Consider the following 18,324-nt stretch of genomic DNA (forward strand, 5'->3'; position numbering starts at 1 on the left):
CTGCCAAATTGTTCCATGCACCTGTTTATAGGTCCATCTGGGGACACCACGTCCAAACCCAGGCCTGAAATCACCCTGTTGTGTTCTTAATAAATTTAACAGCCTCTAATGTGGAGACTAATGGCAAACTACGGAAGCCTGGGGCTTCTGGCCATTGCATGATTCCCTGTGGTATCTGGAAGGATGCCTTCCCTTGTAGCACGCGCAGTGCCCTGTTATAAATATGCATTAATACACAGATTATTATGCATTACTGATATTCTGTATTCTGTTGGGGTAAAGAGGAGATCACATTCTCATGAAGCAGTGGGTGTTGGTCACTTCTGGAGACAGGAACCTGGACTCATGGGAAAGATGATCTTATCTGCTGTGGCATACTGTGTGCTCCTGTACTCTGATTGCTGTGTAGACCCAGTACAAGAAGGTAGCCCTTAAACAAGTCCTCACAGAGGGATAGCAGCAATTTGTAGAAAGAATGAATGCTGTTCTGGTTAAGGCAAATGACTGCAAGTCAGAAGACCTGGAGTCTTTCCTTGGCTCTGCCACAGACATCTTTTATGATCCTGGGCATGTCATTTTATCTCCCTATGCCTCGATTGCCTCACCTGCAACGTGGGAGTAGTTATTTCCTGTGTGATGGGGTTTGTGAGGCCAGGTGTATAAATGCGTACAGTGCTTTGAGAGCCTCATATAGAAAGTGCTCAAGAGTGCCAAGCAGAAGAGTGTATTGTACTGAATCTGACATGCACAAGTGATGTTACAGTAACAGTAATACCTGCTTTAAATGGGCAAAACCCAAGGGGTTCCATACAAAGCCAAGGATTCTTATAGGGTTCCCAGCTTGCAGTTTTGCATAAGTTGAGCTGATGTGAAACTGTGAGTACTGCAGACCCTACAATGGCTATGTGAAACAGCGGGGCACATGAGGCTGACCCCTCACTTATACAGAGGCCCTTTGATGCCAGCTTGCCAACAAACGAACCTTCAGATGGACAGAAGTCTGCCCGCCCCCGTGCACTGCCTTTGTTGCACTACACTGGTGCTTGTAGTTGGACGATCTATACCATCTGGTGTCTGCAGAGGAAGCGGCATGCAATTTAGAACAGCCCTGAGGCTGCTCTGATTTACACATGGGTGTAAGCAGCCCCAGATTATGGAAGTACAAAGGTGGCTCAAAGCCTTTGTGCCCCACCTCTCCCTCCCGGCCCTGAGCAAAGGAGTGGAAAACTGCTTACTGTCCACCTGGTGAAGATCTGCGCAGCAGGAGGAAGCCAGTAAGCCTAGGCCCACCAGGAAAACTTTAGCCTTAATTAGGGAGGCTTCTAGAGACACAACACATGTTGTGGGACAAGAAATGTGAGAACAGAGATAGCAGTGCAGGTCAAAGGTTAAGAGCAAGTGCTCCAAGGGGGAACATTGAGCAGAGCACACCAGCCACTGCCTGCTGGCCCTTAAATCGAAGGAACTAGTGGATGCGACCCAGTGAAACTCTGCCTGGAGATGTGTGCAAATTAGGGACAAGAAGACAATCACCATAGGTCCTCCCAGCCAGAGCCTCCATCTGGGTCAGATAGATGGTCATCTTAGCTAGAGCCAGGAGGACAAGAAGCCAGACAGGAGGGCAGCTAGGAAGGGCTATAAGAAAAAAGAAAAGGTATGCAGAGAAATAGAGGAGGGCAGAGTAGTTTGGGGTTCGTCCTGCTCTTCTGCATCCAGTGAAGCTCCTTGCTCAACATGAGAAGAAAGCAGCCTTGTCTAAGATTCTCTGCCATTGCCACATGACGCACTTCAGAGCCCAATGTAGTGATAGTGCTTTAAGCCAGACTACGTACGTATAACTGGTGAGCTTTATCTAGGAGCTGTCTTAGGCAAGGGAGAATGGTTTGATGATCTGTTGTACTGAATTACGGCATCTTGAGCAGGGCAATGGCTCTCTTCTGTTTCTGGCTCTGACATAGAGTGAGACAGGACTTCTGGGTTCTCCTTCTGATTTGGTGCATAACCTTTGACAAGTCATTCCCTCGCTTTGCCATATTCAAATGATAAGCAGGTGTAATACTTGTCTACCATTGTAGGGGTGCGGTGAATCATAATTACTTGAATATTATCTGGAAAGTGCTTAGATAGAGCTAAAAATGTGGACTCAGAGCAGTGCCATTACACACTAGTCACTAGTGACTGTGCTTAGAAAATTCCCTATTTCCTATTTCACTTCCCCACTCCAATACTCACACTGGCTGTTTCTGTGCTTGGATTTCTATGCTAGCTAACAGCTAGTACATTAACAAGCTAGCATAGGCAGGGAAAGCATCTTTAACATACTCAAGTTAAAGCCCCTAGGATAAAGTCAGGTTCCTAAATCCATATTAGACTGCAGAGAAGCAGCCTGATTCTCAGAAGTAGGAAGTCCCTGCAGCTCCCAGTGAACAGAGGGCCTTACCAAAAGAGAAAGCAAGGAACTGTCTTGTTGCCTGCTTCATCTCAAGTAACAGGACAAAAAAACCCACTACTATGATATTAAAGATTGGCTCCTCTTCTGCTAGCTTAAATCAGCATCGCTCCTGCTGTTCTCTGTTACATGCGACCGGCTCAAGTGGTCTCAGATCTAACATATTCCTTTGAATTTAAGGACCTATTTCATTTAAGACATACCCACATTTTCCAGGTCTCAGTTTAAGAAACAAACAAAACATTAACTTTAGACATGTCTATAAACATACAACCTCTGCGATGCCTCTGTGGTATTATTCTACTTTTGTTTTTCACTTGAGTTAAAAATGTATGCCAATTGTAGAAGTAGTATTTGGTTTAAAAAAGCAAATCTCTTTGAAGGAATATGGTAAGTACTTGGACACCTGGGGAAATGCCTGGCCCTGGGCTTTTCTTTGTGTCTGCTGCACTAGCTCATACTTACAGCCTGACTTTTTGCACTCCCACCTGTCTGTAGCCACCTGTAACCCTTTGCCTTGTACGCAGATTGCCTTGTACACATCTGTACAACAGATGCTCCGTATGCATCCTGTCTCACTACTCTAGCTTCCCCACCGGCCCTTGTTAGGTGTCTGGTACAGGGCCTGTGGCTAACTGGACACCATTTGTTATAAAAACCAACAGTTGTGCCCAGACAAGCAAAAAAGATGGGCCACTTGCAAGGCAGGCTGGGGGCCCCTTGGGACTTCCAGCACTCTGCCACCCTGCCCCTGCTTACCCGCTCCAGAATGATGATCTCCCAGCGGAGATCATGCCAGCCAGTTGTTCTCTTGCCAGTGCCCCAAGCCTAGTGCTGGTCCTGCCCCCACGGGACAGTATTCCAGTCCCAGAGCACAGTCCCATTTGAGGCACCATCCACCTGTCAGCAGTCAGCCAGCCTGACACACACTGTGCCTTCAGGCTTGTAAATGCTTTGTGGCTGGGTGAGATGATGATGAGATAAATTTGCAGTCTAAATTTGCAACTTTGATTTCAGCCCATTGCCCTCCACAAAGCCGAGGCTTCAAGTACCCTCCACTCCCACAGCCCCATGACAGAGGAAGGAAAAAAGGTGTTCCCAGAGGACAGGAGCCAGCCCCCAGGAGCAAAGGACTCCTATTCTCTCCTTCTCATCCCTCCTTTTAGCAGGAGCTGGAGCAGCAGGGCAGGATGGGGGCCCTGCTTGGCTGGGAAAGCTCTTGTTATGGGGGGAACTTGAGGCTCAGATGAGCAGTGGGGCAGGAAATGAGGCCCAGCCTGGGCACCAAAGTGGCAGCAGCAAGGCTTGGGTAAGAGAACTGGATTACCAATGCAAAGAAACTGGGACAAATATGGGTCAAATTCCTGGTGGCTTGACTGCAATGACAGCTCACCCCCAAACATAAGTGCCAGATCCCTCCCTCACTCCCCTGACCTGCCCAGTACCTGCTGCACCAGCTCTGCCCCTCCATCCCTCCTGGCCCAATGCCCTAACCATCCCAGCACCACCTCTACATGTGGCTTCCCATGTACTCACTCTTTCAAGCTCCTGGTTTCTGAGACCAACACTCCACATGCCCCATTCTAGCACCGTTGGATAAACCATCCCTGTGCTAGAGATCAAAAAATTCATCTTGCAATCAGCCCCTGCCCACCTGGAAGGCAGCTCTTGTGGTCACTCCTATCTCCGTCATCATTACTGTTTGGGAAGACATAGAAAGGACCAGGCAGCTAGGAGGTTGTGTCACCACCCAAGCATTTATGGTAGGTTGTCTCTCTCTCTGGTTTAGCCTCAGAGACTGCAGTCTCTTTTGGGTTGGGCCTATCAGCCTACTGGTTGCATAGGCCCTGGCAGAATCGGTGCATTAGGAGCTGCAGCAATTCAGATGTTGTTAGTGAATGGGGAATGTGGTGCAGAGAGCTCCTTGCTGTGGTCACAATGTCCTGGAATAAAAACCTGAAGGGGAGAGAGCAGCCATGCATGACTAGCACCAGTGAAAAACCCATTTGTGCGAAATATGTCTGAGAAATGGTTCAGGAGCCTTTCCAGCTATCAGCTGAAGGCACTAGTCATGCAAATCAAGGAATTTGGAATTGAGTAAGTACATATCTCCCTAAAGACATTTAGGTCCTGCTCTGGAGACCAATGAATTCAATGAAATGAGACCCTAGGCCTTCCTGGGCTTTGGATTAGACTTTAGGAGAAGACAGTCAGTCCCTGATCTAGGATACATGTTTGGTCCAGTTTGTCCTTTGTCTCCAATGAACTTTCTCCTCTCAGGTACCCAGCAAGGACATCGTGGCTCAGAGTACCTAGCTCAGTGGCAGTTAGGTGCCTAAATACTAGGGCCGTGCGAAATTTCGCCAGCTATTTCGTTTCAACGCTGCCTCGACTTGTTTCAAGCTCGAAACAGCAAAATTAAAACGAAATGAAGGGCTTCAAAACAGCCTCAAAATAAAACAAGGCCAGTCAAAGCGTTGCAAAAGTTTCAAAACGTTTCAAATTTCAAAGCAGCCAGCCAGGTGGTGGGAGACAGGGGAGAGCCAGGGCTGCAGCCCTATGTGACTCAGCCCGGCAGTGAGCACAGCCGCGGCTCTCCCTGCCTCCTGCTGCTGGGCTGCACTTCATGGGACTGGCGCAGCCCATTGGAGCACAGCGCCGGCTCTGCCCGCCTCGTGCCACTGGGCTGCGCTCCGATAGGCTCTGCCAGCCCCATCGAGCTCAGCCCGGTGGCAGAAGGTGGGCAGAGCTGGTACCTCCCACCACCGGACTGGGCTCCATAGGGCTGCGAACTGCTGGGAGCTGAGCCTGGTGGTGCTTCTTCCTGCTGGGCTGAGTTCCTCAGGGCTGCGAGCCACTGGGAACTGAGTCCGGCTGCGGGATACGCCTCCCGCCACTGGGCTCAATTCCCAGCAGCTCGCAGGGCTGGGGGAAGCGTGGCTGAGTTCCCCAGTGCTGCGAGGAGCTGGGAACTCCTCCCGACTGGAGGAGGTGCTTCCCCCAGCTAGGCTCAGTTCTCCCAGCACTGGGTCCTGGACAGCAGGAGCAGCGTCCTGTCATCCGACAGGCAGATTGGGGGCCTGCCTGCACCCCCGGGAGGGCTTTGGGGGCTCTGCTGGATTCCTCCCGGGGGTGTGAGCCCCCCCATCTCCCTGCTGGATCACAAGACGCTGCTCCTGCTCCCCAGCTCCTGCTTGTCAGCAGCCTGAGGTGCAGTTTCCTAGAAACCCCTGCACTGATCTCCTTGAAACTTGGCAATCTTCATGCCCTCAGAAGGGGCTACCATCCCTGCAAGTTTCATCAGAATCAAGCAGGAAATGACAAAATTATAGCTGTTTCGTGCTTCCCCATTATTGCCTAAGGACGAAACCTCGAAATAGCGTTGAAACAGCGAAACCATTTTGACGAAACGGAACGAAACAATACTCGAAATGAAACACTCTTCCATGGAAATGTCGAAATTGAAGTCAAAGCGAAACACTGCTGTTTCGCACAGCCCTACTAAATACCTTTAGGGATCTGGAAGCAGATCCCAACCAGGGGAATTCTATCTCAGCCTCATTTGCCAATGGAGACCTTCAGGGCCCGCATTCATGCTGCATGAAAAGTAGAGTAGTGAAGGGAAGGAGGAACTACGGTGGGGCCAAGGGTTTGAGAAAGTGAACAGGGCCATCTTGTTGGGGGTAGAATCCACAGTTTTTATTTGTCTGCCACCTAGGGTGTCTCCGTTCATGCTGCTTAGCACAAACATCTGTGTAAAGGCCATATCATGACCCTAGCCGGTACGGCCAAGATTTGCAAATGTGACTAGTGCTTGGAGGTATCTGATTTGGGAGAACATAAAGGATTTTCAGATTTCTAGGAAGTGCTGAGTACCTGTCCCCTGCAAGCAGGCACCTTTACGGTGTCTCAGACAGGACACCCAAAATCAGTGGTTACTTGAAAATATTGGTCTGGGTGTATGATACTACCAAATAGGCTGGTGTACAACTTCCTTGAAAAGCAGTGGTAGTGCAAGAGTGATGTTGTAGCTGTGATGAACCAAAGGTTGTGGTCAGGCCTGAAGAAGAATGTTTTGCATTTGAAAGCTTGCCTGACTTTATCTCAACTCAATAGCTGGTCCAATAAAATAATCTCTTCTAAAACAATATAATGCGCAGCCTATGATGATGTTCCTCCAATTAGGTGCTCCTGGGTCATGGTGTGATGCATCTCTCATGCTCAAATATTAGAGTTCACTGATGTTTAGGATGTCCAAAGACCATTTTGACGAAGGAAAACCCCAGACACTGCTCAGAAACATGCCCGGGGTGGGGCTGGGTCATTGTTTCTCCTTCTATTGAGTGTTTCTTTGATATCGATCCAGCCCTGCTTAAACATGCAGATGACATAAAACGTGTGTGCAGGAGAGCAGAACCCCCAGCACATATGGAGAGATTAGATCAGTGAAGGCTTCAGGCAACAGCCTGGAGTCCCTGGGACAAGTAGACTGCACAAACAAAATAGGTGGATGTTATCAACAGGCATTGTCACATGCACATGAGCTAATTTTTCCTTTGTGTCCTTTATGACTGTCCTCACAAAGCTTTTCCTAAGCTCTGCAGTTGTTGCAGGGAAGGTGTGAAAATGAGGCAGAAGCAAGTGTTTGTCCATAACTGGATATTTAAGTGTCAGAAGCTAAAATGCATGGTATATATGTTTGTGTTTGTGTTGCCTTATAACGCCCTGTTTCCAGAAATCATATAAAGATGGTCCTGTTAAGTCAAGTGAAAGAGGCCTCTGTTTTAGAGTATAAGGTCCTGGGTGCAGTTTCCAACATTGCATGTCTGTTGATACCATTCTGCATACAAATGCTACCTCCTTACCATGGGTTTAGTGGAGCGCTACTTCTCACACTGGCTTCCAAACTAAGGAGGCTGCCAGAGCCCCACTCATCATCACATGACCCTCAATTAAAACTTTCTAAATTGGAAGTAAATCTCACAGCACTCAGCACCCTTTTAACACTAGTGGGAATTCTGCACGTGGATTAGAAATGAGATGGGACACTGGAAGTTCACACGAAAAGAAACATCTATCCAGTATGAAAAGTGGCAGGGCATGTCTACACCTTGTTGGACAGCAATAGGGAGCCCCACTGTGGGAAACGCACCCTGCCCTGCATGAGCCAGGGAATGAAAAAAATGTCATGTAGTTGCCATTAGAGTGGCTGTGGGCACTGGCGTTATTGCGAGCACGCCTGAGCCTGAGAGTGACACTGGATGTGCCCCGGGGCATGTTTTCATGATGGTGCTTTCTAGGAGATTATCTAGTCCAACTCTCTACCCCAAGCAGTATTACCCCTTCCTAACCCACCCCAGGCATGTATTACGAACCAGCATTGACCTTAAAATCTTCCAGTGAGGAAACTTTCACAATCTCTTTAGGAAATCCGTTCCAGGGCTTGGTCATCCCCATCTTCAGAAAGTCCTTCCTAATTATCCAACCAAGCCCTCCCTTGTGACAGTGTATGGCCATTCACTGCTTGTCCTTAGTGGACATAGAGAACAGTAGATTGCCAGGCTTTTTATAACAGCCATTTTTGTACTTAAAGATTGTAATTAGATCCCCTTTCTGACTTTTCTTCTCCAGGCTAAACAATCTCTCTGCTTCTGAGCTTCAAAGCACTTCACAAACACTGATTAAGGCAACATAGGCAGGTAAATACTGTTTTCCTCATGAGGAAACTGAGGCATGGAGGAGTTAAGTGACATGTCATAGGCCGGGCTGAGCTTTGCTGCTCATCCCTCTCACTACCTATCTTTTTCCATCCTTCTTCATCTGTCAGTGGAGTGTGAATGAGTCGCCAGGAAACCTGTGCTCTCCTTTACACACAGGTCCAGGCTTAAGTACATTTTGCACCATATATATTTTATTTTCAAGCTTATATGTGTATTGCCAAAATGGCTTTTTTTTCCCTTGCTAGGTGTCTCAGCTTCTTCATTTACTCTTGTATTTGGACCAGAAAGAAGGGCAGGTAACCTGTTGAATGTTTATACTAACCTCCAGACTAACCAGTGATGCTCAGTGAGACTAGACCTAACCAGCCAACCTAAAGAAGCCCAATCTGGGAATAGCAAACACATGGCAAAGATGTCTAGCTGAGATGAATGGCAGATGTCAACTCAGTTTATAGCAAGTGGCTTTTGCTTACTTGATCCTAAAATGGAGTCTAAAAATGGAGTCCTCTGCAGTCTTTTATCAGCCAAATATCTTAAGAGTCCTTTGCTGATATTTGATAAAATCCATCAGTCAGCCAGGGTGATTTTGTATGGGAAGGTCAAACTAACTTCTGTTTGTTGCTGTTGTTGGCCAAGTTGTGTTTGCTTTTTATTGTGAATAAGTCCTGTTAATGATTAAAGGGACAAATTTTGCTCTTATTCTCATTTGTGCTACTCCATGGTCATTTAGGGGCACTTATGTAAATAGGGCTTGAATTTAGCTCACGGCTGTAGATCTAGAACCCGAGGGCGTCTTTACACGTGTATTGGGGGGGGAGGTTTAATTAGAGTGGCTACACGAGCTGCTCTAATTAAAGCACCCTCAGCATCACGTCATGTCTCCTCTCGTGTACAGCGTCCCACGCTTTAAAATGGCGGCAGAAGCACTTTAAAGCTTGTTCAACAAGCTTTAGTTAAAATGCCCCCACCACCATTTTGAAGCATGGGGACACTGAATACATGACATGCAGAGGCTGTTGGAGCGCACCGATTAGCATGCTGCAGCAGACTCAATTAATTGTTTGTTGTTTGCGATTAATCGAGTTTGCTCCGATGTGCTGTAATTACAGCGTGTCGGAGCAGCATCCCCACACAACTGCAAGCACCCTGATTCTGTAACTATTTACTGCTGGGTGTATCAGCGTGTTAGGCTTAGCCCAGTTGGTACCATTGGTACTGCACGTAAGCATGACTCCTGTAAATGTCTACAGGGTTGGGCCCATAGTGTGTGTACAGATGTATCTCATACTGTGTATGGGACTGCTGAGCCAGGGTTGGGTGAAAGGAGAGCGAGAAGGAGCATGAATTCAGTTGGGTGTGATGCTGGAAATGCAGTGGGCATGGCTTGGTGTTTTATTGTCTGTTAATACGTTATTGCTAAGATGCAGTCACTACAGGTCAGTCCCTTGTGATCTATCCTGACTATCTTAATTTCTGTGTGGGGAGTCTTGGAGCTGCCCCCACTGAAGTCAAAGGCCAAATTCCTATGGATTTCCTGGACTCAAATCCTTCTTCAGCTTTTGTGTGTCAGTAGTACCCTTGTTGTGCGATTTTCATTCTCATCAGAAGGAGAGAAGCCTTTTTGCACTCCCTCAGCATATTCATTTGTACACCTTGATCTTCATAGGTTTTAAACCAGGCTACCTTAAGTCTCCCAGGGAAGAAGGTGGGGTATCCTTGCTCTTCAGTGCTTCCTTTCTTTTACCTTGTCCAAGTCACTACACCACTCCATACTTGTGCTCCCTCCTTTGTAAAATGGCTTTAATAATATCTCCCTAGGCTATAGGGAGATATTCAGAAGCTTAAATAATGCTCTGAGATGCTTTGAGATTCCCAAGTTTAAATAAAAGGTGTAATAACATCTAAAACCTACTATTCATTTGTAATTAAAGCACATTGAATGGGTCTTGTCTACACAAGGTATAGGACCATATCTTTTTTTAAAGTGTTTTAAACTCAGAGGACACATACGTATTACCTTTCCTCATATGAATGGCTTAAACACAGTTTCTTTTAAATTTGTCTAAAAGGTCATTAAAAAATATAGTTTTAAAAATCAATAGCCATATTAAGGACATTTCCTTGTGTTTCTGGTGGAGGCATTCAGAATGCATGTCGCAGCTATCATCAACACTTACAGTCCCTCAAAGCCAGTATTGGTTTTGGCTTTACTTTGGCCAGTATTAGCCTGTTGTGTCCAGGACCCTGGATGTTCAGTTCTGCAGATAGTAGTATTGTGATTTTTCTTACATACCACATGCCTCCCAAACAAGACACAAACTTGTTTTGGGAAAACAGAAAGAAGAAAAAAAGATTTTTTTCAGAGTCGGGCCCGAAAGATGGCCCATGGAGCAGGGGCGGAGACTACTTTTCAACAGACTTGCTTTCCCTTGCCTACTCGGGCAAAAGGTACTGTTCACCCTCTCAGCCATGGGCACTGACACTGATAATGGGCTTTCCCCAGCTGCGGGCCACCTCAGAGAAAAGGGAGAAAAGTGGCAGCCAGGGTAGCATCTCCATGCTTCTATTCTGGTGCAGAAAATCAGCTTTCCTGCTTAAGACATGATACTTTTGGGGGAGAAGTGAATCTAGCATTTCAAGAGAAACTTAACATGCAGAGCATCTCATAACTTTTACAGCTTTTACAGCCAAATATCACACTGCCTCTCTGTGCTAGTCTTCTTTTTTTGTAACAACCTAAAGAAGCTTTATTAGTTGCGGGGGCTTATGGTTTACATGCATTCTGCTATGAGGTGGGACTTCAGCTTGTGCAGACATATTTAAGCTAGCTTTAAACTGGGTAGCTCAGGTATCCATAGCAGTGAAACCCTAACAGCACAATTACCAAGGTCTCAAGCAGGCTTATGCAGCACACTCTGAACCCCAGGCTGTCAAGGGTTGACTGCTGTCTGCCCCAGACCCAGCTAAATTAAAGATGGCTCATGTATGTCTGCTTATAGATCGCAGTGCAGATGTCACCTACCCTTAGCAGGGGTGGGCAAAATGCATCCCGTGGGCTGGATGCGGCCTGCCAGGCCAGTCTATCCGGCCCGCGGGGCCCCTAAAAAATTTAGAAAATTAATATTTATCTGCCCCTGGCTGCCTGTCATGTGGCCCTCGATGGCTTGCCAAAACTCAATAAGCAGCCCTCCGCCCGAAATAGTTGCCCACCCTTGCCTTAATGTCTGGACCTTGTGATCATCTCTGCCTGTGATGTATTGAAATGCCCATAACCTGCCTAAAGACATGCAAATAGTAGAGAGCAACAAAAAACAATCTCCTTGACTCATCACATGATTTTTTTTGAGCCAGTCACAAGCCTGGGAGCTTGTTCTAAACTGTGCTTGCTGTGGTGTAATAAAAGCTATTACACAACTATTTTAATAATAAGCAACTATTTTTGCCCCCTTAATAAATATCTATGCTATATGAGAAGCCTGATTATTTCAGGTTAACAGATTTGATTGCTACAAATATAACTACAGCTGTGCCAAACCCTGCAGTATTGGCTCTGCATATGAAAGCAGGTGTTCCTGCCTATTCGCGAACAGTTACACGTTGGATCAGCAGTAACATTTCTCCCCTTTTTGGAAGCAGACTTCTCATTTCAGTTCGAAACTCCAAATTTAGATGCCAACAGAATTGTGTCGTGTTGCTAGTTGGGCTCAGGTCAAAGTGCTGTCACTGAATTGCAAAGATAGTGAGGATCTGGTCAAATTGTGCCTAGAGAGCACTGGAAAGCCAAATATTGTCTTGCAAAGAATGAAGACACACTTGAAAAGTGGGAAAAAAACATGATGGAAAACAATGAGCCGAACCCTCAGCTGATGCCATTTGCCACAGCTCAAATGAAGTGAATGGGGCAGTGATTATTTACAAGAGTTGGCCTGATATTTTAGGAGTAAACTTTTTCATGGAACCCAAGGGATGTTATATTTTGCCAGTGAGCTTGTGGTGAGCATTGCTCCATGGCTATCCACTAGACCTTGGTGCAATTCAGCCTGGCTGTTGATGAATAATACTGCAGTTCCTTTCTTTTATTGCTTATCGTAAAAGGAACAAAACATACTTTATTCTTGAGAAAGTTGGGGAACCCAGCACAGTCTGCGTTGCACTTAAAACAATTATATAAAATTATAATTGACATAATGAGATGTGACATGTTATGTCACAGGAGTCTGTGAGGTCATTGGTTTATATGTATATATACAGGCTACACTGAAAATACAATAGCATGCCTCCTTGATTCTAGACTTAACAACGCTATCCCTGAGCTTATCTTCACCACAGTGGTAGCAGGAGGTATTACGTGAGTGTTGTCCCTAAATCCACTCCTGTCTGCACACAAAAATCTCTAAGTCACATACAAAGGTGATGCCTTATAATCTTGCACTTGCTGACCTGTCAGTGAGGCCTTGGGCTGAATCTTGAGTGCTGCTGATGTTTGAGCTAGTGATGCATTAGGGATGTTACAAGCACAGCTCAGGGGCTAATCCAGTGACTCTCTGTAGCTGGAGTGCTCTGCAGTATGCTTGCTCTTATTTTGCTCTCACAAGGCTGTTTAGAGTGGAGTAACACAAGCTAATTGCTGCAGTGAAGACAAGCCCTGAAAATGGCACAGAGAAAGGAAACACAGCAGGAGGAAGGTAAAAGCATTTGGTCCTGTGTACAGCAGGAAAGTGAAGTAGGAGAGATCAGATTTTCATAGAAAGTTTGCTTAAGAGAAGCCACCAGGAAGTATAAAAATCAGCAGAAGAAAACATTTTAATCAAAAGACTTGGGCCAATATGCAAGGAACAAAGCATCTCCCCCATTTGAAGTGTCTCATTATTCTTGAACATAACAAATAAGAAATTGCAAGAATAAAATCTCCAGGGAAGAGATCATGTGTGTGAGTCTCCTTCCTAACTCTGTAGCAAGTCAAAAAAAAAGTTGAACTCTGCACACACACACAGAAAATTCTTGGAAGCGTAAAGGTGCAGTAGACTAAAAAAATGAAGCCAAGTGATCCCTCTTCTTCAGTAGCTGGGACTAGACGCCATTAGAGAAATCAGTGTAGCGTGATATTTTCTTTTCATTGATCTAGAATATTGCTTCCCATGCTGTAGGTTGCAGAGCACTCCTTCAGAGCGCCTGTTTGGGATCTTATCTTTCAAAGAAAGCTCTGCCTTGGGACTCCCCAAGAAGTCTTGTCTGTTCTCCCTCTCCTGAAGGTCTCCCTGAAGCCAGCCCTGGTTTGGCTTCACAAGGGGCAAGCCTCTTTGCTTTGAGACCTGGCTCTTCTTTGTCCCTGGTTACCCCAGCGATCAGTAGAAGTGCCATTCATCCTAGAGAGCCCCTTTTCTGCCCAGCTCCCAGGAAGGGGGGTGTTTTCGTCTTCAAAGTGGCATGGGTCAAAGTGCCAACGTCCCAAACAGCAGAGCAGGCCACTCAGCTCCAAACTGTGCATCGCAGTTCCCCCTGTCCTTGTTCAAACCCTTGTTTGCTTTTCACTGTCCTCACTGGGACTACCCTTTCTCCCCCAGCTCTCTCAGAGCCTCAGTCTGTCTTTTTAGACACAGCCAGCCATTGGCAAAAAACGCATCTAGATGTCCTACTTATGAAACTATTTACAGCAAAGCACGCCCACCAAGATGTTCCCTACCAGCATTCCAGGCTACGATTCAGCCCACTTAGCATCTTTGGTCACATTGCCTCCAATGAAATGTTGTGACAACCACAAAGTAGCTGCCTAGAGGATTAAAGAGGCTGATGTGGCTCCCTGAAAGCTTTTTTCTCTTATGAAGAGGCTTCAGGATGGAAAGTTTGGGGACCACTGATCTAGCAACTGCCTATGGAGCCATTTGAGTCATCACACTGTGACATCAGGTCTGAGCATCCAGTGTCTGGTCCGGTTTCAATCCCAGATGCAACTGTTTCCAGGGAGTTTGTTTGCCAAACACTTTGTGGGATAGTGGGTTCAGTTTTCCAGTTCTCTGCATCTAAAGAATCTGCATGGCAGGCTGGTGAGTTGGTACATGTGGATATGAGAGATGGATTGAGTACTGCAAGACCTTTCTATCCTGTGGGCCAGTGTGGCAGAGAAGTCAGGTGATGCCATAGGAAATGTTGCCTGCTGATGATTTCTTATCACAAAGAAAGATTGATTTCCATATTCAAAAATAAATAAATAAAGCTACACCATTCTTCACAGTGCAAGGGTAACAGCATAGTTGTCACCAGTGGGGTAAGTAATAACTGAAGAACAGTGTGTGTTTGTGTATGTGTGTGTGTACACTACTTAAAAACATTATATTAAATCTAGAAATGTAGAAAGCTTGCAAGTTAGCCTTATACATCCGCTGTTGTCTTCTGCATTAGCACTTCGAGCCCTTAATATCTGTTTTTGGTAAAGGGAAAGCTTAAGTAAAGGCCCCTTTTGAATGGCTACACTATTCTTTACTATTCCAATGTAAGCCTGCATGCTAAAGAGATGCTATCAGAATTGATGCCGTTTGCTTTATTCCGTTTTCAGCCCAGTTTTATACCAGTGTCACTGCATTGACATCAGTGGCATTACTGCTAATACACTTGGCATATGCAAGATTAGAATCAGACCCCTCGAGTAATCACAAATGTAATTTTTTCTAAGCTACCTGCACACTCCTTTGATCATCCAGGAAGTTCTCCAACAAAGGTCTGACAGCCAGACTTTCCCCATCTACTTACTCTAAAAGCAAAGCAAACAAAAAAAGCAAAAGTTTAAGCAACCATTTCCCTGCCTTTCTAGGTTACCTTTAGGGACATTCCTCTTGCTGCCTCCCCTCCTCTTGCCCAGAGGATGGGGCTTACAAAGTCCATCCTGCCGGGGAATCTAACTTCTCTTGTCTTGTTTGCATCCTTGTTTACCCAGGGACAGGGAGCCCTTTCTGAGAGACTGAGGAGCTTTAGTATGCAGGATCTCTCCACTATTCGTGGGGACAGCAGCAGCACTGTTCCTCCTCCCTCAGTCACTGTACGGACAAGCAGCAAACAGAGTCAGCCCAAGCCATCCAGGAGTGCGTCGGAAAGCACTGGCAGCTCAGGTAAGGCTCCGCGGCTTTGTGTCTTGTGTTTTCTTCGCTGTTCACTGGTTAGCCACATGGAGCAATGGAGGGATGGCAGAAGCAGTGGTACAGGGAGAGGGAGGGATGTTGCCAGCTGGGGTTCACAGAGCAGCATTGCACTGCAGCAACTTGGTCTGTGTAATGTCTGCCCCTAGCCCTGGTACCTGGATGAGGGAGCAGCAGCATCAGGCAGTGACATCAAAGACAGAGCTACAGCCGAGCTGAGGGCTGTAATTAATTCACAGACTCTGGGATCAGGCGAAGTGGAGCTGGGAGCGTGCACTGGCAGGTGGATTACAAATGCAGGTTAACACAGTTCTGGGGCAGGATTATTTATGCCTGCGGGACAAATTGCTGACAGTGGTGTCTAGTGGGGGCTGACTATGGCTGGGGAAGTTGACACTTAGTGCCAGTATTTGACAGGGGACTTAAAACTGTAGCATGAAAGTCTTGAATGTACTTGAAGTTCCATTTTGATTCACAAGCTGCTTAGGTGCTTCAGAGCCTAAGTCTCCTATGTCACATACGTGTTTAGTGTATATCTGCTTTGCATTGGTCATCACTGCCTCCACTAAAGTGTAGTCAACTTTAGAACATCTCAGAGGCATATTTTAAGGTCCTGCATCACTGGCAAGGCCTGTTATGTATAAAAACCAGCTCAGTTGGGCTTTAGTAACCAGGTGGCTGCTGTGGGTTGTAAAGCTGTTGGTGGCCCAATCCCCTGAATGCTTGGAGCTACATTGCCATAGCCCTTACACTGCCATGTAGGGGAGTAGGGAGATTACAGCCTCTGTTGGGTCCTGCTCTGATTGTGTCTCTGGCTATGGGAAGGAGGATAGGGTTGATTTACGTACTGGCTGGCCATAGCAGCTGGCTGGATGTTGAGGGAGGAAGTACTGTACAAGGCTCCACTAAAGAGGTAATGGGTCAGAGTGTCCCAGTTTGTTAACTTCTGCCATGTCAGGGGCAGTGCAGCCACACATCGCTCCACACTCACACCAGACAGTAACAAGACAGTTCAGCCACTGGACTGGTGAGGAGCTATAGGGCTCCCTGAAATCATTGAGCAGGGCTGATTAGTGAGGCATTTTTTCATGGATGTTTTTGCAAAATCAGACCCTGAGATGACAGCCGCCTACAGACCCCTCATTCATACAGAAGATCAATAACAATAACTGCTTGCCTATTTGCCAGCTGGCAGGGTTTGAGTGTTCAGCTTTGGCTGGCATCTTTGAAAGCTGGAAGCCCTGGGGAGTGGTTGCAGGTAAAACTCCTGCTGTGTGTAGAGCCCAGCATGGTGAGCTTTACAGGCCTGTCTAGTCAGGAAGCCAGGGCAAGAACAGGGAACCTGCTGCATCCTCTTGGCTGTTGGAGGCAAGGAACGGTGACTTACAGGTGGGCTGGCCTAGGGAAGTGGGATTTGCCAGGACTGGGCACCTGCCCTGGTTTTTTTTACAGTGGGGAAGGCTGTGCTATTGCCAGATCTGAGTGGCAAGGCAGGTTGTGTTTTGCACTGCTGGATACAGTTAACAATGTTGAGATTCTCATAGCCCCTTCGAATGAATACAATATTAGCTGGGCAGATCTCTGTTAAAGGGCATCCGTCAGCTTTCTGACATTGCTGACTGTTATTGGAGACGGATGGGAGTGGCCCGTCCGCCTTTGGCCATTTTACAGACTGCCAGGCCAGACACTGCAGCAGCAGCTGCAGCCCGCTCTGTTTCTGGAATGCAGCGCACGTGCTGGGTGGGAGGTCTGTGCTATAGTGTTGCTCCTTTCTATAGGACAAGGACTTACATATGCATGGGCTACTGAAAGGAGTGACGTTATCACGTTTCTGAAGGCTCCATTCATTTCTGTCATATGATCACCAGTGAAGCACAAGTGCCCAAGAGTTTTTTTTCTCCACTCAGTACAGGCCTGTATTGTCATTAGTCTTAGAGGGAGGGACAGAGTCACGTCAAGGGGAGAATAGCCCCTTAATGGTAACTAGGTGCCAGTTCTACCCTGGTAATATGGGTGCCACTGAGTGCATGATTGGGGCTGTCTCTGTGCAGACTTTTGCAGCCTTTGTGATTCCTGAGGGTTTGTAGACTGCTAGGGAGGGATCATTCACTGAGCACTGAAGTGCAGTCAGCTCTGTGGTTGAAGCTGGCTGCCTTTCTACCCCAGTCTCTTGCTACACAACATTTTTTAAGAAGGGGAGTATAAGGAGGCAGAGTGCAGCTGTGTGAGGAGTGTCCACCCAGCACAAGGCACAGTCATGTGGAGAGCCCTCCAAGCCAGCTCAGGTTTTGGAAGCAGTAGAGCTGAGTGCAGCACTTTGCCTAGGGCTAATTACTATTGCATCTTTACTGCTTCTGGTAGCTGAGCTAGCTCACGGGACAGGTCTATGCAGTCCAGCATTGTGATGTATAGGCTAACCCTGAGCTGGACATGGATGAGGACATTGGAGTTAATATACCTCCCCATCCCAAATGGACCATGGACAGCTTTAAAGATCAGCAGGAGCCAGGCCTACAGTTTTCCCTCACTTGCAGCCTGCTCAATGTCCAAGAGCACTGACATCAGTGGCTCAGGCCAGTAGCTGGTTACATACATGCTGTCCTCAGCATGTAATGGGGCAGATCTTTTTATGTCCTGTCTTGTTATTATAAACATGTGAAAGGTGTGTGTTCCCCTGGCATGTGATTCCTGAAGCAAACCCCATGGTTGGCACAGAAAGCATATGGAGAAGCTGGTGTCTGTGACTGTCATGCCAGGCTAATGAGAGTAACTTGCGGAGCCATCTTCAGTAAGACACGGGCTCCTTCTTCTCCTCCACGGGCTGGGCTTCCCAGAGCTGTGGCAATCTGCTGAGCAGGCACTTGGGACAGCTGCTGTGTTGCACTCACTCCAGCTGTCTCAGTGCCTTTAAATGGAGCCCTCTGTACCCACAGCCTTTATCTGTGCACAGATGGCCAGAGCGCTGAAACGTCATATCAGCACAAATGTCCCACTCTCCTTGCTCCCCCTACCTACCATTGCCCAT

At 46.9% G+C, this 18,324-nt stretch overlaps 1 protein-coding gene across 1 annotated transcript in view; it reads left to right on the forward strand.

The window, feature by feature from the left end:
• REEP1 (receptor accessory protein 1) overlaps positions 1–18,324 on the forward strand; it is a 100,357-nt gene that overhangs the window by 56,265 nt on the left and 25,768 nt on the right. Inside the window, exon 6 of the mRNA XM_019478408.2 lies at positions 15,101–15,272. Within this exon, the coding sequence (XP_019333953.1) occupies positions 15,101–15,272 (172 nt within the window). The remainder of the gene's footprint in view (positions 1–15,100; positions 15,273–18,324) is intronic.

The sequence above is a fragment of the Alligator mississippiensis genome, chromosome 2 (assembly GCF_030867095.1).
Source record: "Alligator mississippiensis isolate rAllMis1 chromosome 2, rAllMis1, whole genome shotgun sequence".
NCBI classification, from domain to species: domain Eukaryota; kingdom Metazoa; phylum Chordata; order Crocodylia; family Alligatoridae; genus Alligator; species Alligator mississippiensis.